The following is a 23,707-nucleotide window of genomic DNA, read 5'->3' on the forward strand; positions in this document are numbered from 1 at the left end:
TGCATGCCTCATTTTACTCACGACGGACGGTAAATATACTCCGTGAACATAACAAAATATGATAAGGGATGGTGGGATACATGGAATCACAGTGGTAGCCTTGTACCTCACGCTAGAGCTAAAACCAAATCAATTGCTGTGGTTTCCTGATTGAACTACCTAAAAAGCTCAAGGGAGCGTCTGATTGACGAGATGAGCAGTTATGAGCAATTTGCACCCCAGATCTCTCTATTTTGCGCATTACAGCACGCGGTAAAACTTTGTGTAATTGAAGTCTTTGTATCATCGGCCGATAAATTGATTTCGCACACCCCAGTGCCTGTGGGGATATCTGAGATTGGGCCGTACGTCTCGCAGCAAGTCTGCATTGCCGCAAAATTTATTTTCAGATCACTACCCAGGCACTGGCAATGAGTCTTGCTGGCCTACTGGAGCATTAAAATATACTCCTTGAAAGTTGACATAGGGTAAAGATCCCCAGGGGCACATACAGAGGTAGAGGTAGCCATGAAAAGAAGGCAAGCGGGGAAGATGAGCTTCATGGTGATTGGGATATGTCGAATGCTTGACGTGACGCTGAAATGAATATGTATTGCCGGAGGTGTCTTGGAACTTACAAAATTCAGGATAAAGACTCGTTTATATAGTCAGACCGACCTTATGGATAACTACTATAAGGTAACAAAATAATTCCTAGGAATTACATATTATAGGCTTAGCATCATATTTGGTCAAGGATTGCGGCTTAACTTGTTACCAAACAGGTTTGATCAACAGCATAGACGTGTTGCGGCATTTTTTTTATAGCTAGCAGCATTATATATAGATAGACGCTAATATTTTTTAAGCTTGGTTAGGTTACATGCTTTTACTCCTAGTAAGAGTTCTAGGTAGTTGTAACAAGGCTAGGCTAAAAATAGCTAGCGCTTACTAGATGCCTAGGCTAGACTTGAACAAGGTTCATGGGTTGGCGCTAGGGTCTAGCACTATTATCTTAGGCTAAGCTTAGCTAAGATATATATATTATACTATGCGAGGATTACTTAGCTTAAGTATTCTTGTGCGTACCTAGCGCTTACTAGATGCCTAGGCTAGACTTGAACAAGGTTCATGGGTTGGCGCTAGGGTCTAGCACTATTATCTTAGGCTAAGCTTAGCTAAGATATATATATTATACTATGCGAGGATTACTTAGCTTAAGTATTCTTGTGCGTACCTTTTGGACCATGGCTAATTGGTACAGGCAGGGGAGATAACGTAGTATTCATTTCACAGGCAGGGCGCCTACCTTGTTATAGTAGTGTTCTAATTATCAACTAATATATAGATATAGCGCTAGTATACTAGAGTACTTAGAATACTAACTTAAGGTAGTTATCTAATAGGTTAGTATTATATAAACTAAGAAGTCTAATAGTATATACTAGATTAGGTCTACTTACTACTACTATAAAGTTAAGTAAACTAATAATAGATTAGAATTTCTTCTATTAGTTAAGATTAACAGGTACTTTAGTAGGGGTCTATAATAGGAATAAGCTAGGGTTAATAGGTGTCTATTGCCTATTATAGTCTATTATCCTATATTATTAAAGCACTACTATAATATAGGTGCGTTAGTAGAGTTTAATATAGTAGTTAAGGTGCTTAATTTCTAGACTAAGGAGTATTCTAGGATATCCTAGATCTTAAAATTAGAAGTAGGTCTTTATAAGTTTAAGTATATAGGCAATCTAATATTATATACCTACTATTAGGATATTATCTATATAGATTCTAAGAACTAGATACTCTAATATAAAGATATAGGGGTTAAAATCTACTTAGATAAAATACTAGGTCTTTAGCTAATCTACTAGGATAGCATACTATTCGCGTCCTAATTACTTAAGTCTATAAAGTATCTTAAGTAGTAGGAACACTAAACTATTATAAGCTATTCCTAGTAGTAGTTAGTAGTATATCTTGTGCTTAAGATATCTATTTAGGTATATAGCGTTAAAGTCTACTTATTACATATACTATCCCTTTATAGTAGCAAGTACTAGGAGTATGCGTAGACTATTATATCTAATAACTAGGAAGTGTATATTATTATAGTTAAAACTATAGTATTAAGAAAATCCCTATATAATAAGCTATACTTTCCTCTTAACTATATTACTAGATTTATCTTGCTTAGTGTTAAAAACCTAGTGTAACAATAAGGCAGAATTGCCTACCTATTGTTCTATGCTAAGTTAGGCCTTTGTTAGGCCTAACTTACTAAGGTATATAGAGAGCAGCTCGCCTATAATTAGGATAGGCATATTCTTCTTTGTTATGGACTGGCCTTAAGGGAGAATGCAATAAGCGTTGATAATAGTATTTAGTATCTTAAAGGAGAGGTAAGCCCTCTACGCCTTTTTATAGGTGTGTAGCGTGTTCGCTTAGTAGTAGTAGTGTTAGACTTAATCTATCTTGTTAGGCCTAGGCTTAGGTATAAGCCTAAGCCCTTTATATACCCTTAACCTTCCCTATAAGCTATTATAAAATTGTCTTTTTATGGGTTTAGGGTTATATCTTTATCCTTTAATATCTATATTAGGCTTTATTACTATATATTTTAGGTTTTATTATTATATCTTTATATTTCTTCCTAATTTATAATAGGCCTATATATTAAGTAGTACACGCGCGTAGTGTCTATACACTTATTTTAGCACCCTACTATAAAAGTTCTAATATAGCTATCCTACCCTACTATAAATTTCCTAAACTTACTTTGTTATACAATAGATTTTCCCTACTAATTAGCCCTCTCTCTACTCTTTCTCTATTAATCCTACCTATCTAGCCTCTATTATATCCTTATCTACTACTACTAGTGCTAGTAGTAGGGATCTACTATAAGGCAGTTAGACCCCACGCTAGGCCTACTAAGATAAGGTGCGTACTTCCTATATTCTCCCTATATTTCCTATACTAACTTTTACTTAGCATATATCTCCCTAAATATAGTTACTTAGTAGCTTTATTATTTCTAGTAACTTAGATAATAAGGTGTGGAAATTTGGATCACTAAGGTTAGGAATAATTTGGGAGATGGATTATTTTAGATTATCTCTACTAAGATCGGACTTATATATATAGAGCTTTAGCTACCCTTACTAGAAGGTGTATAATTAGTAAACCTTCCTTACTAGAGCTCCTTCTTTTATTAGGCACTTAGCACTATGCTAGCAGTTAATTAGATAGTAGGTTATATATAGGTATTAACTAGGATTAATTAGGATTAATTAGGATTAAGATACTCTATAATCTAGTTATTATCCCTCCTATAACACACCCCCTAGGTGTAGGTTAATCTTTAGTTATTATAGTTACGCTTATAGTTAGTAGGTAGTGTACCTAATTAGAGCCTTATATATCTAAAGGGTTAAATTAGCGCACCCTTTAGATGCTAGTTTAGAGCTAGCGCGCCTTCCTTATTAGGCCTACGCTTACGCGCTCTAATATTATCTAGACTAAGCTCTAAGACTTTATCTACCTAACTATAATCCTTTACTATAGCTTAAATTATAAGATTATATAACCCTAAAGATCTAACTATACCTATATCCCTACTAACCTATATCTTAGTTAAAGTTAAAATCTACTACTTACGTTTACTCTACCTACGCTACCCTTAACACCTCCTATACTACTAAAGCTACTACTACTATAGTTAAGCGCGCTACTACTAAAGCTACTAAAGAAGCTAAGTATATAGCTACGTGTAATGCTATTATAGATTATATAGTATCTAAGTATATAGCTACTACTACTACTAAGGAGGCCCTAATTAATACTACTTATAAGGAGTATATATAGTTATATTTAGCTAAGATTAAGAGGCTAAGAAAGGGGTATATCTCTTCCCTAGCTTGTACTTCTCTAGCCCTATTACCTACGCTTACTCCCCCTCTAGCTCCTGCTGCTCCCTAGACCCTACCTTAGGCCCCTACTCCTGCTCCCTCTCCCTCTTTAGCTCCTAAGGAGACCCTAAGATCCTCCTACTATAGAGAGCCTAGTACTTACTATACTAAAACTTATTTAAATTATCTACACTTTACGCTCTTTAATAAGTCTAATAGCAAGTGCTATAATTCTTCTAGTAGGGAGACTTAGTACTAGTAGTACTTCTTTAGGTATAGCTATATCCTAATATATATAATCTATATAAGAATTTCCTTTATAATACTTAGTAAGATTAAGATTAATACTAATAAACTATTTTAGCCCTAAGCTTACCTAATATGCTACGCTGTCCTTCCTAGTAAGGAAGTAGGTAGGTAAGAGCTAAGATCTTCTTAAGGATAAGAAGAGAAGAATCTTAGTGCTCCTTAAGGAGAGTAAGGCTAAATAGTAGGAGCTAGTAAAAGCTGCTACTACTACTACTAAGCTTGTGCGTAAGGCTACTCTTATAGCTAAGGGCGCCTAAAGCTCCTTATTAGAAGATAAGGACTCTAGCTCCTCTAAGGTTCCCCCTATAGATCCTAGGTAAGGATAACCTAGGTAGCTCCCTATAGACTCTAAGGCACGCTACGCGTGTATAATAGAGCTTCTTAGGGAAGCTACTTAGTTAATAATAGAGAGGTAGGCTCTAGTTATTTTTATATTATATATTAATAGATCTTATATACTACCTTTACTTTAATTAACGCTCTATAATATATACTCTACTATTATATAACTTTAGGTGCTCCCTAAACCTTATAAATTATTCTATAGTTAGGTTTTTAGTAAGCCTATTAGCTTATATTTTACTAGTAGGTAGGTAGGTAATATAGAAAGATTACTTTATATATTTGTATCTAAGCTATATATTTTAAATATCTATATAGCGTAACTTAGTAGTAATCCTTTTATTATTACCTACTACTAACCTAATAGTTTGTTAATTATTATAATTAATTATCTAGGTAGTATCTAAAGTAAGGTGTATTTTAGTTAAAAAGCGTTTTAACGCTATTACTTCTTTACTTACTTACTTAAGTGCAAGGAGCTCTACCTTAGTAGTTAAAGTAGTAATAGTTGCTTATTAAGCTGCCTTCTAAATAATAGGTCCTCTAAAGAGCGTAATTAGGTATATATATAATACTTGCTAAGTATTAATATTATTAGCTAATAATATAAGACTATATATTATAAGCTTATTAGGATTACTATTCCTATATTGTATTAATTAGTATTAAGTGTAGTATAGATAGACAATCACTTAATTAACCGCGTTAAAGTGTTATTTAGATAGGTTAGTATAGTATTAGGAGAACTAGGAGGCTATATAGGTAATATTAGGGCGCACTATAATTAAGGTATAAAGGATTAATCTAACGCGCTCCTAATAGTCCTTAATCTCCTTTTTAGTAGCTTCTCTAGTACTCTTTTTAATATCTTTACTTAGTAGTAGTGTAGCAGGGAACTTTCCTATCTCTACTAGATTAAATTTCTTTATAACCTTATTAATATATTTATTATAAATAAGTGTTATTATCTTTCTCTTTCTATCCTAGATTACTCTTACCCCTAGAAACTAGCCTATAGGTCCCTTTTCTTCTATAGTATATCTTTACTTTAGAGCTTAGATAACTTTATAAGCTTACCTTGCGTAGTTTTAGTAATAGAGCGATAGGATATTGTCTATATAGAATATTAACAAGATACTTTAATCTTTATTAAGGAATAGGTATAGCTCCTCTTTAGAAGTAATAAGCTTATTTTCTTAGAGTGTAGTTAAGAGCTTATTATACTATAATAATAGTAAGTCTTTTAATCTATATAGGGCTTGTTTAAGCTTAACGCACTTCCTAGGCACTTAATATCCTTTAGGTAGCTTGTAGATAACTATTAGGTATTAATCCCTTAAGGCGTTAAGGAAAGCTCTAATAAAGTTATATTAATATATCTTAAGGTTAAACTTAGCTCTAATAGCTATTATAGTCCTAAAGGCTTAAGCTACTAGGGTAGCTGCGTAGGTTAAATAAATTAAGTTAGTAAGCTATAGATCTCCTCTTACTACTATCCTTGCTTTACACTTAATTAGGTAACTATCCTAATTAAGCTTATATATAAACACCTATTTAAGTAGAAGTAGATACTCTCCTAAATTTAGCCTATTAATCTCCTCCTAGGTACTAGCTTTTAGTAGAGTATTAATTTCTTTATATACTATGTCTCTAAATTACTATCCTATTTAGTAGTTATAGAGATTCTTCTATTATTTTAGCAACTTTTATAGAGCGTCCTAGTGCGTATTCCTTTTAGGGTTTTAGGGAGATTTACTCCTTATTACTACTATAATTACAGCGTAGATTATAGTATTTAGTTTAGGATATACTAAAAGATTATATAAGGGATTTCTAATTAGATCTATACCTAATAAATCTATTACTATATATATCTCTAGGGTAGTAAATAGGTATAGGTTAGGTTAGGGTTAGGTTAGCTTATGTAAGACCCTAAAACTAACCTAAACCTAACCACAAATTTTCGCACAGGCTATGGCCTTAGGTTAGGTTTAGGTCACATAGGCTATAGGCTTAGGTTAGGGTTAGGTCGCATAGGCTATAGGCTTAGGTTAGGTCTTACGTAAGTAGGTTAGGGTTAGGGTTAGGTCACACGGGCTATAGGCTTAGGTTAGGTGTAGGGTCTTACGTAATCTACTTATAGTATATATATAATAGGTATATATCTTAGGTATGTATTATAGGTATGTGTTATAGGCATTTATTATAGGTATTTATTATAGGCATTTATTATAGTATAGAGCTTAGTTAATCTATAAGAGAACTATATAATCCTTTGTAGTATATATATAGAAACCCTAAGTAAAGTTTCTCCTACTAAATTTCTAATAGTAGTACTTTGCTGTGAAGGGCTTAGGCTTATGCCTAAGCCTGGGTCTAACACAAGATAGACTAAGTCTAACACTACTATGAAGCGAACACACTGCATACCTATAAAAAGGCGTAGAGGGCTCACCTCTCCTTTAAGATACTAAATACTATTATTAACGCTTATTATATTCTCTCTTAAGGCTAGTCTATAATATTTTAGTATCTTCTTCTAAATATACTATAATAGTAATAAGAGATAGACGCGCTAGATATTTAGAATAATTAGGTATAACCTAATCTAGTAGAAAGGCTAATATAGTAGGTCTATAGATTAATAGAATAATAGGCTTAAGACTCTACTATAATAGCTATACTTATAACGACTTAGGTAGGTAGGGCATCCAAAAGGTATCCTATATGACTTAAAGGCATATAGGAGTGCGCGTCTATACAGAAAAGGATAAGATTCCTACACCTATAGGTCTTGTATAAAAGGACAAGAAGAACATGCCTATCCTAACTATAGGCGAGCTGTTCTTTATATATATTAGTAAGTTAGGCCTTTATTAGGCCTAACTTAGTATAGAATAATAGGTAGGTAATTCTGCCCTATTATTACACTACCCCCTCCTATAGAGAAAGGATAGTCCCTATCCTTAGGATTAAGTTTAGATCCCTTATTAAAGAAAAGCTTTTTGCAAAATAAATCTACCTTTACCTCTACCTTTACCTTTACTTCTTATTCTTAGGGTATAGACCCCTATCCCTAGCCTATATATAACTAGCCCTCTACCTACTAACTTTCTTATTCCTATATCCCTAATTTTTTAATTATTTAACCTAATCTATCTAAAATCTAGTAAGTATTTAATCTATATAATTAAGTAGTTACTAATCTAAATTAGAACCTTTAGCTATACTAGTACTTATACTACTAGGAATCCTCCCTATTACTTATCGCGCCCTCTATATAAGGGTAGTTAGGGCTCTAGCTAGAGGTAGGTTTAATAATTTTAATTTTAAGTTAAAGAATTCTAAGAAGTGCTAGTACTATATCTTCTAGAATAAGTATTATAATCTAGTAAGTATCTAAGTCTAATAGGGTTCCTTTACTAATCCTAGTAGATTCCTTCTTTTATTAGCTAAGAGTACTCTACCCTTAGGGGTGCTTTAAATAAGTACTATAGCCTAGTAGCAAACCCTACTAAAGGGGATAAGGATAAGAAAGCTATAGTTACTTATTAGAAGGATATTAAGCAGTTTAAGGCCGCTGTTTAAGAAACTGCCTAAAACCTTACTAAGTGCGTTACTATTACTAATGCTTAGACTAAGGGTATAGAAGCTACTAAGATCCTTATAGCTATATATTATACTACTATATCTAATTTATGTTAGCTTTAGAATAGTATCTATAAGATAGTCTTAGCAGTTAGGGGCTTAATAAGGGCTATTAAAGAACTTAAGGAGGAATTAGGGCTAAATTAGGAGGCAACCTTTCTAGTGTAGGCTAAGATAAAGGCGTTTCACAAGAAGGAATCTAAATTAGTCCTAGCTCCTATCCCTACTCCCGCACCTGCTCTAATCCCTACTGCACTAGTTATCTAGAAGCTAGCAAAGAAGGATAGTCTAGGTGCTATTTTAGCTAATATAGAGTCTAAACTAGGTTCTAATAGAGAGATAGATATAGAATAAAGAGGTTTCCTAGGGGTAGTTATTATAGACTGGCCTTAAGGGAGAATGCAATAAGCGTTAATAATAGTATTTAGTATCTTAAAGGAGAGATAAGCCCTCCACGCCTTTTTTATAGGTATCTAGTGTGTTCGCTTAGTAGTAGTGTTAGACTTAGTCTATCTTGTGTTAGACCTAGGCTTAGGCATAAGCCTAAGTCCTTTACATACCCCTAACCTTCCCTCATAGACCATCGTGAAATCGTCTTTCTAGGGTCTAGGGTTATGTCTTTGTCCTCTACAATCTATATTAGGCTCTATTGCTATATTTTTTAGTTTTGTTATTATATCTTTATATTCTTTCCTAATTTGTAACAGGCCTATATATTAAGTGGTACGCGCGTGTAGCGTCTATGCGCTTATTTTAGCACCCTACTATAAAAGTTCTAATATAGCTGTCCTACCCTACTATAAATTTCCTAAACTTACTTTGTTATATAATAGATTTTCCCTACTAATTAGCCCTTCCTCTAATCTTTTTCTATTAATCCTACCTATCTAGTCCCTATTATATCTTTATCTGCAGCTACTAGTGCTAGTAGTAGGGATCTACTATAAGGTAGTTAGACCCTGCGCTAGGCCCACTAAGATAAGGTGCGTACTTCTAATATTCTCCCTATATTTCCTGTACTAACTTTTTATTTAGCACATATCTCCCTAAACCTAGTTGCTTAGTGGCTTTATTATTTCTAGTAACTTAGATAATAAGGAATATAATAGTAGCTTTATAAAGCCACTTCCCTATAATTAGTGTATTAACTAGCTTTATCTCTTTAGCAAGTGTAACTATTAGGAGGGTAGTAGTAAGTTCCCCTTAATTTTTATTTCCTTTATAGCAAGTTCTAACTATATCTAGGGCGCTTGTGTAAGTCCTACTATTACGGCCACAAGACTTGTACTTAGTTAGAAGCTATCCTTACTAATAATCCTAACGTTTGCTAAGCCCTCTATAACTAGCTTTAGTTTTATTATAGTTACTAGGAGGATCGCCTTTATATTATAAAGAAGGGGACCCTTAGCACTTTTATAGGGAAACCTACTAAAGGCACCTATTACTAGTTTGTGCTATAGTTCTACTAGCTCTACTATTATTTTAAGGATCTTATATTAAGGGCTTAAACTAATAACGCTATTAATCTACTTACCCCTACTACTTACTCGCGCGCCTATAATTAGTATTAGCTTAGTGCTATTATTTTATCTACTACTAGTGCTCTAGCATTTCCTCTTTAGTCTACTATTACGCCTTCGCGTAGTAGTTATAGTAATAATAATATTATATAGCTTACTACTACTACTAGTGTTACCTTCTAGTATATTAACTAGCGTATAAATAAGACCTAGGCCTAAACTGACCTTTATATTAATAGGCTTAAGAGCGCTACTAAGCGCACTGCCTAAGGTATTAAGACTCTTATTATTAGTATTAGTTTTCCCTTGTTCCCTTTATATCTATTCTAATATTTATTTTTTTTAGGCCTAGGGTGCTACGCGTTAGTAAGCTATTAAAGCACTACTCTCCTCCTAACACTACTACTGCTACCACTTATACTTGTTAACTAAGTTGTCCCCTACCTATAACGCGCGTAAGCGTCACCGCTGTTGCTAAGAGATGTAGAGGCGTTAGAATAATATAAACAATAGTTTAGGGGGGGCTAAAGGGGGGTTAGTTATAGATAGTAATAGTATAGATACTACTACCTAATTATTAGCTATATAATAAAACTTTAGTAGTAGGGCACTTACTTAGAGTATTATAAGGATAATTAAAAGATTTCTCTAATACCTTTCTACTTCTTAATTATAACTAAGGTCTAAGTTATTATTCTAGTTTCCTTTTGCCCTTACTTCCTAGTTTTTATATATATTAGGCTGTTATTATGCGTGGCATCCCTATACTATTCCTTAAACCTATCTAGAGCCTTAGTATCCTACACTACCTCTAGTAGGTGCTATATTAGATTAATATACCCCTTCTATTTTACTAGGACTTAACGCTTTCCTTTTCCTCTTGTATTCTTTGCACAAAGGATCTCTTCTACTTCCTATTTATCTAGCGTTGTATCTTTATTTTCTAGAGTAACTATTAGACCTAGTTATAAGTCTTAAAGCTTCTAGCTTAGTAGTAGGTTATTAGTAGCTCTCTCTAGCAGATCTATATATATAGTCTTATATAAGCTCCCTAGTAAGTCTAATACTACTATAAGTAGAGTAGGAACTTCTATTACTTTATACTTTACCTATAGCTAGTTAAACTTTTTACTTAGTTAGTTTATCTTTATATTACGTATTGCAAACTAAACTATATTACCTTTTAGGAATCTTTTAGCTAGGCGTTAGGACTAGTTTATTACTTCCTATTATTATTACTATTAGAACGCAATAGCAGCTTGCGCTAGCTCTACACCCCTCTATAGGTGCAATAAGAACGCTATAGCCTCTCTATAAGGATTCTTAGGCTTTACTAGTAGTAATATTGCCTTTTATAGCGTGTCTATAGTATACCTATTTAAAAGTAGATTTAGGCTAACACTAGTTATACTAGAGTCCCTGTTATTAAGTGCAAGTTAGTAGGCTAGTAGGCAGTTAGGCTAGTTAGTCTACTTAAAGCATACTATTATGCGCAGCACTACCTGTACTTCTTAGTTTACCTGCTCTATCCTGCTATCTATCTAAGGGTAGTATATAGTAAATTGTAACTAGTTTATCTTTGTTATCTAGCACAACGTTATCTAGAAAGATCCTAACTAGTTAGAGCCTTAGTTAGTAATAATAGAGGATAGGAATCCCTAGAACTACTACTAGTTATCCTAGAAGATCCTTGCACAATAATTAGCTACTATAGAGACTATTACCTTAAGCTAAATATATTTAGATAATCTATTAGTAATAACTAATAGGTACTAAGGTTTTCTATTATCTTTTATAGGTAGGTTAACTATAAAATCTATAGATATTTAGGACTAGTATTATAACGCAACTAGTATAGGTTATAATAGACCCTATTAGCGCCTCTAGGAGATATAAGCACTATAATAATAGCAGTTCTAAATATACTACATAACGTCTCCTAATATTCTATCCTAATAATAGTTGTAGTGCAGTATTTAAAATATTATATTCTTTCCTAGATATCCTACTAAACCTAATTTATATGCTTGCTATATAATAGTAGTTATAAGGGGTTCCTATATTAGTAACTAAATAACGCCCCTCTAAAGCAAAGTGCCGTGTGCGCTAATTATATAGTCCCTAATCTATTACTTTGTATTAGCTAGAACTAGGAAAGACCTAGCGCCTTTCTAAACTATATTAAGACGCACTTAGTATATCTTATCTTCTAATACTGCTTTGTCCTATAGTGCCTATATATATAGGTTAGCAAAAAGGCTAGCGCCCTTTAATAACTTAAACGCCTCCTCTGCTTCTAACACTGCAACCTAAATTAATTTAGGGCGTATTACTAACTATAGTGTTGCTTTAGAGGAGTTTAAGTCTTATAGTTGCCTACTTAAGGTATTAGGTTATCCTATAAGATAGCTAGGTCTATACTATAGGATATACTAATATTTTAAAAGTTCCTCTGCCTAGTAGCACTATTGCTTGCTTAAGCTTTAAAGGCTAGTAAAGTACTCTAGGTTTTTATAGTCTGTAAATATTGTAAACAGTTTATAAACGCTCTATAACTCTACTAACTAGCTTTTAAGATACTTAATAATAGCTAGCAATTCCTTGTTATATATAGTGTAGTTTTATCTCTCTAGCGTTAGTGCTATAGAGTAGTAAGCAACTAGGCGCTAGACGCCCCTAACTTTTTGTAATAAGTAACCCCTAAGAGCGTATCCTAAACAGTCTACTTCTAATAATATTTCTTTAGCTAGGTCCTATTACGTTAGTACTAGTCTAGATATAAATGCCTTTTTTAGTGCATTAAATATACTCTATTCTTCCTCTCCCTATTAGAATAGGGTATCCTTCCTAGTTAGTTAGTTTAAAGGCGCTACTACTTTAGAAAACTTTATAATAAAATTATAGTAGAAGTTAGTAAAACCTAGAAAACTCCTTACCTCTCTTATATTCTTAGGGGATTCCTATTCCTATACCGCCCTAAGCTTTTTAGGGTTAGGTCTAAGTAATTTGCCTGCCTTAATAATATAGCCTAGGTAGTGTACCTCCTTAACACTAAAAGTATATTTCTCTAAGTCTAGGTGTAGTCCTACTTCTTTTAACAGCGTAAGTACATGCTTTACTTTTTCTATATAGTTAAACTAGTCTCCTCCTAAATAAATTAGGATATTATTAAGGTAGGCTATTATATATAATCTAAGTAACTCTATAAGCGCGGTATTAATATATTGCTAGAAGGTAGATAGCGCACTACTAAGACTAAATAGATATACTAACTATTTATATAACCTAAACTAGGTATAGAAAGCTATTAAGGACTTATAACCTTCTACTATTCTAACTTTATAAAAGGCAGCGCAAATATCTACTTTTGTAAACTAATTTACGCTAGATAATATACGCAAAGTTTCCTTAATAAGTAGTAGTAGGTATTAGTCTAATATTATTATACTATTAAGCATCTAGTAATCTATATAAAGGCGCTAACCACCTAATAGCTTCTTTACTAGTAACACTAGAGCTCTAGCTATAGAAGAGCTTGCTTAGATCTAGCCCTTATCTATTAATCTAGTAAGTTATATTCTTAGTTCTAGCAATTAATCACAAGATATAGGGTATAGGGGACCCTATAGGGGGTTAGGCTAGGTTCTATCTAGGAGAGTTATTAACTAAATATAGTAATCTATACTACCTTAATAAGGTAGTAAACTACTTACTAACTCTTTGTTAAACAGGTCCTTAAATTCTTATAGTTCTAGTAGTAGCTTTATCTTTCTAGTTTTATACTTAGGTTTATAGGAACCTGTGCTATTAGTAACATAGATAGTGTGTATATTAATAGGACTTCCCTTATTAACACTTCCTAGATATTTTATTAGGCGTAAGTTGTATATTACCTATAAAATATCTAGTATATTTGTTACAAAAATTTATACCTATATATCTTCCTATTAGGGTCCTTAATCTAGCAACCCTGCTATAACTAAACCTAAGATAATAGAGATATAGGTAGGATATAGGCGTCTCCTACTCTCTTATACTACTATATTACCTGCCTTCCTAATAATTAATTCGCCTTATAGAATATCTATAACAACGCCCTCTCTGCATAGCTATAGTCTGCCTAGTATTAGTTAATAGGAGAGACTAGGTACTATATAAGCTAAAAGCTAAGACTACTAACTATCTAAATTATAGTCTAATACCACTAACTATGAAATTCTTATACCCTTAGTAATTCCCTAGGCATATTATAAGGGTTATAGGGGAATATTAATAAAGTTCCTATTAATCTATCTTACTAACTTTTCCTTAACTACACTAAAACACTAGCACCCTAAATTAACTATTACTTGCACATTCTCTACTCTACCTAGGAGGAGGGGAATAAAGAAAGGAGGATTATTTAACCTAGCCTTAATATCTAGGGAACACTTAATAGCCTCTACTATTAATAATTCCTCTATTATAGTGTCCTCCTTATACCCCTAACTTAGCCTAAGGTTAGGGGCGGCTAGTTTCCTAAATTAGGGCCGCTTGCTAATACTGCAACTATCTTAACACCCACTAGTTACAGTAATAGGGCATTAGGGCATACACGCACAAAATAACCACCCTATCTATACTAGGTGTAGACCTTTGCTAATTTCTATATATTAAACAGGTCCTGTAGGATCTAGTTAGGACGTAATATTAGCAGTTTAGTAGGTGCACTTAATAAGGCTACCACTTCTACTATATTTATATCGCCGTCCTAATCTAAGTTAGACTTCTACTAGGGTTCCTTAGACTTACTAGCCTAAAGAAAACCTAGTTCTAAAGAGGCAATTTTAATATCTACTATAATTATCTTATATTCCTCTATAGCTGCGTTATAGTTTATCCTAGAGACTCCCCTATTAAGGGAAACTAAGCGTATATAACTATTAAGAGATCGCTAAAGTTATAAAAGCTTTTATTTATTATCCTAGTGTAAACCTCCTAACTATATAAGGAGCTATATAAAATTTATAAAGAATTCTATAAAAGGCTAATTTTAGCCCTAATATAAGTATTCTAACGTAACTTAGGCGCGCTCCTGCCTATAATAGTTGCTATAATAGAACACTAGGTAGTTAAGAAACCTGCTTATATCCTAACGCTTACGTGCACTATCCTTAAAGTATAGTGCTATAGCGCGCTAGACTATAGGTAATAACTAGGACTAGATATATATAAACCTTGCCTCCTTATCCCTAATAAAGACCTTGTCTACACATAGTTTAAACTCTATAGTTATTTACTAGGAGGAGAAGTTTACCTTAGTGCTATTATATAGCAAGCTAACTAGGAAAGGTTTGTAGCGTAAGGCAGGAGAGGGCAGAGGCAGCATGTTATTAAACCTAGCAGGCTTAGAGGAGGGTTAGGATAGAATCTAATTACGTATTTCCTTGTTCTATTAACATAGTATAGCTATTATAGCAGAGTCTTAAGCCTGTTATTCTATTAATCTATAGACCTGTTGTATTAGCCTTTCTACTATATTAGGTTGTACCTAGTTATTCTAAATATCTAGCGCGTCTATCTCTTATTACTATTATAGTATAATTAGAAGAAGATACTAAAATATTATAGACTAGCCTTAAGGGAGAATATAATAAGCGTTAATAATAGTATTTAGTATCTTAAAGGAGAGATAAGCCCTCCACGCCTTTTTTATAGGTGTCTAGTGTGTTCGCTTAGTAGTAGTGTTAGACTTAGTCCGTCTTGTGTTAGACCTAGGCTTAGGCATAAGCCTAAGTCCTTCACAGTAGTGTCCTAGGAACCTTAAAGGTTCTAAATAGGATATAATAATAAATAGTAACAAGAATAATAGTAATAGATAGTAGTTAATAGATAATGCGTAGCTAAATAGGATATGAATTAGTTCTAATATTAGGTATGATTGTTGTGCAGTAATATTAGATCCTCTTTGCCTTTTTCCTAGGCTTAAATCTATTTTAGTAAGCTATGTAGGGGACCTAGCTAATTTAGATACTATTAGTAGAATACCTATAATTTATAGGGAGCACCTATAAAGTTAGAGGTAGGATACTAAATAGGATTAGGATTATGTCTAACCTACTTAACCTTATATTTTAGCTTAGATTAATATAATTTGCTAGCTAGGATTTCTTCTACCTCCTATTCCTCTACACCTTATATAGGGGTACTAGGGGGTTTTAGAGCCTCTTATCTAGGTAATAGGTCTTAGGGATCTTTGCATAGTATATCTAGAGAAAAAACGTTATAGATCTTAGAACTAGGTAGCAATTAGAGGTAATACGCGTTTCCTACTTATTCTAATACCTTAAAGGGGCCTTCCTATTATTTAGATAGTTTTTAGCTAGGTTATAAAATAGCAAGATTAGTAGTAGATAGATAAATATAGTTACTAACCTTCTAGTTAACTAGATAGCAATAGCGATTAGTAGCAGAGCGTATTTAGTCTTAAGCTCTTTCTATATTTTCTTTAGCAATCTTCTAGGCGTTGTGCATCTAAGTAGCAAGGGATAAGGCGTCCTTGTGGTTTAGTTTCTCTAGTATAGTAGATAAGGTCTTTTCTAGTTTCTAATACTAACTTTACTTTAGTAAGGAACTAAAGAGGAGCTAATATAGGGCTATACTAATAGACGAATATAGGAGAGTACTTTAGGCACAGTCTATTATAGGTAGTAAGTTACTCTAGTTATCTTAGTAATAGGATATAAAAGGCCTTAGTCTCTAATTAATATACTTGTTTATAATCTTAGTTTGTCTATTAGTTTATTTATAGTAGGCAGTAGAGAGCTTGACTTTAGTGCCTATAATCTAATAGAATTTAGACTAGAAACTAGATACAAACTAAGGGCCTTAATTAGAAATAATAGTATCTAGAGTGTGTCTAAATTAGTACACCTACTAAATAAATAAGGTAGCTATACCTTAGGTGTCTATAGTTTTATAGTAAGGGATAGTAATAGCTTGCTTTAATAGGCAATTAATAATAACTATAATCTAATTGTAACTACGTTAATCCTAGGGAAAATCCTTAAAATTAATGCATAGGTGTTGTATTAGTAGACTAGGGATTAGAAGGGGGTAGAGTATGCTAGGGAGTTAGTGCTGTCTTAGGTGCCCTCTCCTGCATAGGATACAGTTCTAAACGTAGCGTTTATAGGTAGTCTCTATACCTTTCTAGTAGTAATATTAGGCTAGAATCTAATAGGTTTTAGTAGCTAATAGTGAACCGTTAGGGAGAGTAACCCATTCAAACGAGGAGAAGTGGGAGGGGCAAGGGTTAATAGTAGTGATCCTATGGTGGAGGATATGGGTTCAATGCAGAATTATAAGTGAAAAGATGGTATTGTAGAGTTAAAGTGAAGTTCGCAGGAATTGTACTTGTCCTATCCTCTATTTATTCATGCCTTTATACTATTTAATCTACCTAACTATTTAGGCTAAGCCTTGTTTTTCTCCTATATATCCCTTACTACAGCACAAACCTCCCCCTCCTTTAAGCTTGGCCCTATTAAGCTTGGACCTTACTCTCCTCCTCCTAGTCTGCAACCCTAGTTCCTAGCTCGTTAAGCTTTAGGTGAGGGAGTAGGGGTATCTAGGGTCTCTAATCTTGAACCTAAACTTGACGAGATAGTTCTCCTCCGCGCCCTAGCTAGACTTCCTAGATAGCCTGGCCCTAGGCGCCTAGATCCCTCTACCTTTTGTTCCTCCTTAATAGCTCCTAGATACTTTTTAACAGTATCTAGAGTCTCTAATTGCTTAATCTATCTATTATACCTCTACTACTCTCCTACCTTAGTTAGCCGCACTCCCTTTGTGTTAAAGTAGGATTAGTCTAGTACCCTAGCGTCCTTATCCTTGCTAAATGCAAGCTTCTTATTCTTAATGCAGATAGCCTAATTCTTCTTTAACTCTTTTACTATCTTAACCTAACTCTTCCTAATCTATACTCCTATCTTTTCTTTATTTAAATCTCCTATTAGGTACTTCTAGATCTCTGCCTTTACTAAAGGGTTATCCTATTAAACCTAATATATAATTGCCTTAGAGATCTAGGTTAGGTAGGTAGCCTAGACGTCCCTAGGAAACTGCTATTAGACTCTACTATATTTAACTAGGTGCCCTAACAGAGTCTTTAGGGCTATACTTATCTATAGGTAGGCTAGTGCGATCTCTATATATATCCCTATCTCTAGCACCTCTATTATTATTATATTATCCTACACTTTTATATACTATAGTAGAACTATATACTGCGTTTAAGTAGTAGGTCTAGTAGATCTATATAGTATTACTAGGCTTATAATCCTTACCTATTCTTTTTAATAGATTTCCTTCCCCTATCTTACTATAGGGCACTTCTCCCTTAGCTCTTTAGGCTAGTGCACCCTATCTTCCTATACCTAGATATAGGCCCTCTTGTTCCTCCTTAACCCTCTATCTATCTAATTTACCTAATTCTTCTATACTTCTTTAAATCCTATTAAGAGCTTAGTATAGTTATCTTAGTCCTTATTATTAAAAGAAACTAAGCCTTAGATTATCTTAAGCCCTTATCCTAACTACGCTGCCTTAGAAAGGTTTACGTCTACGTGACAAAAGAATATCTAGTCTCCTGCCTAGGCGTACTTAGTGTAGTATAGGTATAAGATTAGGTTTATAGTTTCCTAGATTATAGCGTATTAGAGCTAGTATCCTATATCCCCTTATACTAGCTATTAAATAATAGAGTAGTATATAGTCCTGCACTACCCTAAATTAGCTACCTACTTTATCTCCCTTAAGTGCTATTTGTATATCTTAAAGTACTTGTCTACTATCTTTACTAGTTCTAGGTCTTTGTAGATCTAGGTAAAGGTGTCTAGGGTTATGCTTCCTTTCTATAAGAAGCTTTAGTAACTCTGCTTAAATCTTATTACCTGTTATAGTTAGGCCTAGTTAATTGTTAGTGCTATCTTCTTTAGCTAGTAGTAATAGGCTTGTAAATCCTTAGAGGTGTAATCTTAGTTAAATAGCTTAGTAAAAGCTACTATAGTAACTAGGTTAGCTTGCAAATTTCCCTATTCTCTAGGCTTATAGTATAGCACGTTTAGCTATCTATTACTTGCCTCTACGTTTAGAGTCTAAGTGTAGAGCCCTATCTTGCTAGTAATAAACTTTAAGTGGCTAAAGCATACCTAATTTAAATCCTGCACTATCTTCCCCTTAGTATCCTAGATAGTGCTATAATTAGTAACTTTATAGTACTATACTTTAACTAGCTTCCTTTACTTAGTGTTGTTAAGTGCGCTACTCCTAATCCTAGTAGTAATTAATTGTAGTGTGGAGCGTTAGTTTTTGCACTAATAGGGTGCTTTATTCTTAACTATAGTATGCTTATCTTTAGTAACACCCTCTTCTTCTAGTATTATTATCTTAGTGTCTAGAGTCTTGTTAAGTTCCTTAAGTAGTCTAGGTAAAGAGTTGCGTAATTTATTTATTACCTCTATATTAGTATCCTATAGTTATAGGCCTGCTACTGTGTGTTAGCTAATAATTCTAAGCTTCTAGTAAACGTTCTCTCCTATCCTTTTTAAGAGCTAGGCGGCGTGTCTTCCTTAAGCTCTTGTTATCCTTTGCATAGGTAATTCTGCTAGAGATTCTTCCTCTAAGATACAGGTAGCTAATTTAATTACTCCTAGGGCAGTATCTAGCATGTCCTCTATCCTCTTCTTGTAACTCTATAACTCCCTTGCTATACTTCCTAACCTTAATAGTCCTCTATTCTAGACTACACTCCTATCTAGTAGTATAGTCTAGGCGCGTCTAGCGTAGGATATAGTCCTAGGTAACTAGTTACAACCTAGATTCTTAATCTCTTGTGTTACCCTCTCCTCCTCTGCTTTCTTTTTAGCTACTTCTCTGCTTCCTTGTAGAGAGCTAGCTAGAATATCTTTAATTTCTTTAGGCACTAGTATCCTATAGTTTGTTAACAACCTTATACTCTCTTTCTATATCTATTTGCTTAGGGGGATTATACTAAGTAGCACCCCTACCTAGTTCTCTAACTTCCTATACTATTATAGCACTAGGTGCTAAATCTTAGCATAAGTACTATCCTCTTCCCTATAGCGCATATTAAAGTTATAAGGGTTGCTTAAGCCTTTAAGCGTTAGTCTAGGTAGGGTATGCAGGCCTATTACACAGTAACAAATAATTGCCCTAACACGTTATAAGAAGTAGTCCTCTAGTTCCTCCTTAGCCTTTAAGATAGTATCTACCTTTCCTATTAGCTTAGTAATTATAACCTAGACCTAGTGCTAGTTAGTAATATTAATAAAATTGTCTTTTAACTAGTTTCGCCCCTATATTCTATAGTATACCTCTAAGTTTAGGAAGCTAGCAAGCTAGTCTAGACCTACGCAATATAGGAGGTACCTTACGTCTATATATTCTTAGTATGTCTAACTAACTTGCAGGGTAAATTAGCTTAGGTATTTCTAACTAAATTTAGCGTAATTAGCATAGATATACTATATTACTAAGTGTATTTTATTAAGTTGCTTCTTATGTGTGTTGCGCGCTTCCTTTATAAATAGGTACTATAACCTAAAATTAGCTACACTACTATATAACTGTATAAGTGCTAGGCTAGACTCTATAAAGCTCCCTACTACTAGTATTAATCCTAAAGTTTTGTTAAAGTGCTCCCCTAGTGCTCCTATAAAGTTGTCTGCAATATTCCTCTATTGCGTAATAGTGCTTACACGTATCTTATTAATCTAGCTACCTATAGTTATACCTCCTTTTTATAGAAGAGGGATACCTTTATAAAGTGCCTAGGTCTACGCGTTAAACTCTTTAGGCTAAACTAAGTCTAACCTTTTAATAGCTAAAAGACTCCTCTATTATAACGTATACTAATAGTCTAGTGTGAAACTTCTAGGTATTATAGGCTATAGCTATAACCCTCTAGGTTATAGGCTTAACCTTAGGGGCTGCAGGGAACCTATTAATATTAGGGATCCTAGTAAACTTAGCTTAACTACTAGCTATTTTCCTTTCTAGACTTCTAATAACTATTTAGGGCTCGTTATCTTGTTTAGGATCTTCTAGTGGTAGCTTTGTTAGATACTTGTGGCTTTATTAGATATCTAAAGTTTTTAGTGTAGCTTATTATAGTAGTAGCAGCGCAGGTAGAATATATGCGGGAATACGCGTGCCTTCCTATTATACTTGCGCCTTCCTATTGTTCTCCTACCTTTACTTTGTTCTACCTTTACTTGTTTATTGTCCTTCTACCTTTACTTTCTTATTATCCTTCTACCTTTACTTTCTTATTATCCTTATTGTAATTGCTTATCTACGCGTAGGTAGGTGGTTAGTGTAGCTAATTAGAGCGTTGTATATCTAAAGGGTTAAATTAGCGCACCCTTTGGATACCTATTTAGGACTAGCGCGCTTCCTGCCTTCCCCCTACTAATCTTGCGCCCGTCCTATAGCGCATCTTTTTCCTAAGTTTTAACACTAAAGTATTAATACTATTAACTCTTAATTATTAATTATCCTCCTCTTAATTACTTTTGCTAGAATCTAAGATATTAAAATATTAGTATTCTACTTATTCTTTATCTAAGAGCGCCCTAGGCCTAATCTTAAGAGTAGGACTGCCTATATCTAGTTACAGGATTTCCTAGTCCTAATTCTCTAATTTAGCTTCCTTATTTTCTTCTCTTCCCTCTATACCTAACTTATTAAACTGCGTAGGCGGCGCTTAGAAGATGTGCCTATTTTCCTATAGTGCCCTATCCTATAACTTTATAAGTCCTTAGTCTTCCTAGTTAACCTTATCCTAGCTTCTCTAGTAAAAGATCTTTACCCTCTAGCCTAGTGTTATATGTGCAAACTTAGCTCTATCTAAATCTTTTAGCTAATACGTCCCTAACTCTAGAAAGCTCTACGCTACTAGGTATAGACCTAGCTATTTGTTACTAAGTTTCCTATCTCTAGATATATCTATCTGGCGGACTAAATCCTACAGTAGTACTAATAAGCTAGGGCTAATTTCCTCTCTTTAAATTTCCTTATAGTTATCCTAATATTCTTTCTTCTATAAGCGTAGCCTCTTAATTCTTAATACTGCATCTTTAAGAAACTAATCTCTTAGGTTAACCTAGGTAGCCCTTACTACTAGTAGCTAAGCCCTATCTATTATCTGCCTAAAGGGAAGCGTCTGCTATATTAGAAGAGCTAGTTTAATTAGGAGCACTAGGTTCTAACTAGTAACTAGCTAGTATACAGAGTATCTAGTATTTTCTTAAATAGATATTTAGTTAGCTAGGAGTACTATTAGTAGATTAGAGACCTAGCTCCCCTAGAGCTTCGCAAGTGCGTTAACAATTAGTTTATACCCTCCTTTAATTTTTCTATTAGCCTAAGGGTTATAGGTAGAGATCTAAACCCTACGTATGCTATAGATAGTAGCTAAATTACAAATAACTTTTTAGAAGTTAGGCCCCCTATTAACTATAATCCTTTACGCTATACTCTATCTATATAGGATGTCTTTGTATATAAATTTAGTAATAGTTTTTAATCTATTATTTAGTAATACTTGTGCTTTAGGCCACCTGCTTAAATAGTCCTAGGCTATTACTAGGAATTATTTCCTAGAATTATAAGGCATATAGACTACGTTAATAGCTACCATCTCCTATAGCGTATAGGAGTAGGTGTTAGTAAGTATATTAACCTTCTTCTTGCTACTTCTTTTCTAATACTTATAACACGTGCGTAGAGTAAGCCTTACTATCTTATATATCCTTTCCTACTAATATTGCTAAGCTATTATTAAGTAGATAGTATTTACCCTATAATAACTAATAAGGCGATGTATTTCCTATATAGTAGCAATCCTAACGTCTTTATTATTAACCACTCGTCTTACTACTATATTTTAAGATATCTTGCAGAAGAGGAACCTATCTCTTATAAAGAAGTTTAATGCTTATTTCTTTTATACCCTTAACTCCTTCTGCGGAACGTCTAGGATTTTAAACCTAACTAGAAACTAGGCAATTCCTTCTAATTTAGCGCTATATTTAGGACGCAGTACTTTGTCCTTTATTAGATTATATAACTTAATATTAGTAATTATATGCTTAATAAAGTCTTTAATATTATCTTTGGTTTTATCTAGGGGTTCCTATCTATCCTCTTTTAGATATTGTGATAGAGCATCTGCAACTATATTCCTCTTGCCTAGAACATGTTAAATTTCAAAGTCCCACGCTAAAATAGCAGCAAGCCACCTGTTTATTACTCCTCCTAGTATTTTGCTTAAGGACTAATTAAGCTAAGTAATTAAGGTTTAAGCGTCTGTCTTAATAACAAATAGTGTTCTATAAAGCTAAACTCTAAACTTTTTTAGGGCCTATAGTACTACTCTATACTCTAGCTTAGTAGAGTGCTACTTTGCTTTAGACTTTAACTATACTATACTTTTAAACCAGCATAGATGTCGCCTTCTATCTAGTCTAATTTATTCTAGGGAAGCTCCTGCGCCTTCCCTACTAGTATCTACTATAAGGTAGATAGTCCCTCTAGTCTTGTAATTAATAGTTATTAGGGCTAGTGCTATAGTAATAAAATACTTAAGCTCTTTTATTGCTACCCTCTATAGTTCTTCCTATGTCCACCTAGTGTCGCCTCGTAGGAGTATAAATAATAGCTTTGCTTAGATAGCAAAGCTAGGAACCTATATCTAGTAGTAGATATAGATCCTAATAAATATCTAGACTTCCTTTATATTTCTGCATTCTAGCTATTTTACAATCTTTTCTACCTTTATGCGGTTAGGGTATCTTCCTTTAAAGCTAACCTTATAGCCTACAACGCTAAGATAAGCTATACCCTAATAATATTTCTTTCCTAAAACTATACCCCCTACTTGCTTAATATCTGCTAGGACCTAGTTAAGCTACTACACATGCTTAAGCA

At 33.6% G+C, this 23,707-nt stretch overlaps 1 protein-coding gene across 1 annotated transcript; it reads right to left on the reverse strand.

Moving 5' to 3' along the window:
- Window positions 1-200: 200 nt before the first annotated feature.
- Window positions 201-542, reverse strand: IAQ61_002832 (uncharacterized protein; the record flags this gene model as incomplete). The annotated part of the gene is made up of 2 exons (XM_066095711.1): window positions 201-425; window positions 492-542. 2 exons carry the CDS (start codon window positions 540-542, stop codon window positions 201-203), a joined length of 276 nt encoding a protein of 91 aa, XP_065954547.1.
- Between the last annotated feature and the right edge of the window lie 23,165 nt (window positions 543-23,707).

This window comes from Plenodomus lingam, assembly GCF_022343315.1.
Source record: "Plenodomus lingam strain CAN1 chromosome Unknown contig_14, whole genome shotgun sequence".
Taxonomy (NCBI): domain Eukaryota; kingdom Fungi; phylum Ascomycota; class Dothideomycetes; order Pleosporales; family Leptosphaeriaceae; genus Plenodomus; species Plenodomus lingam.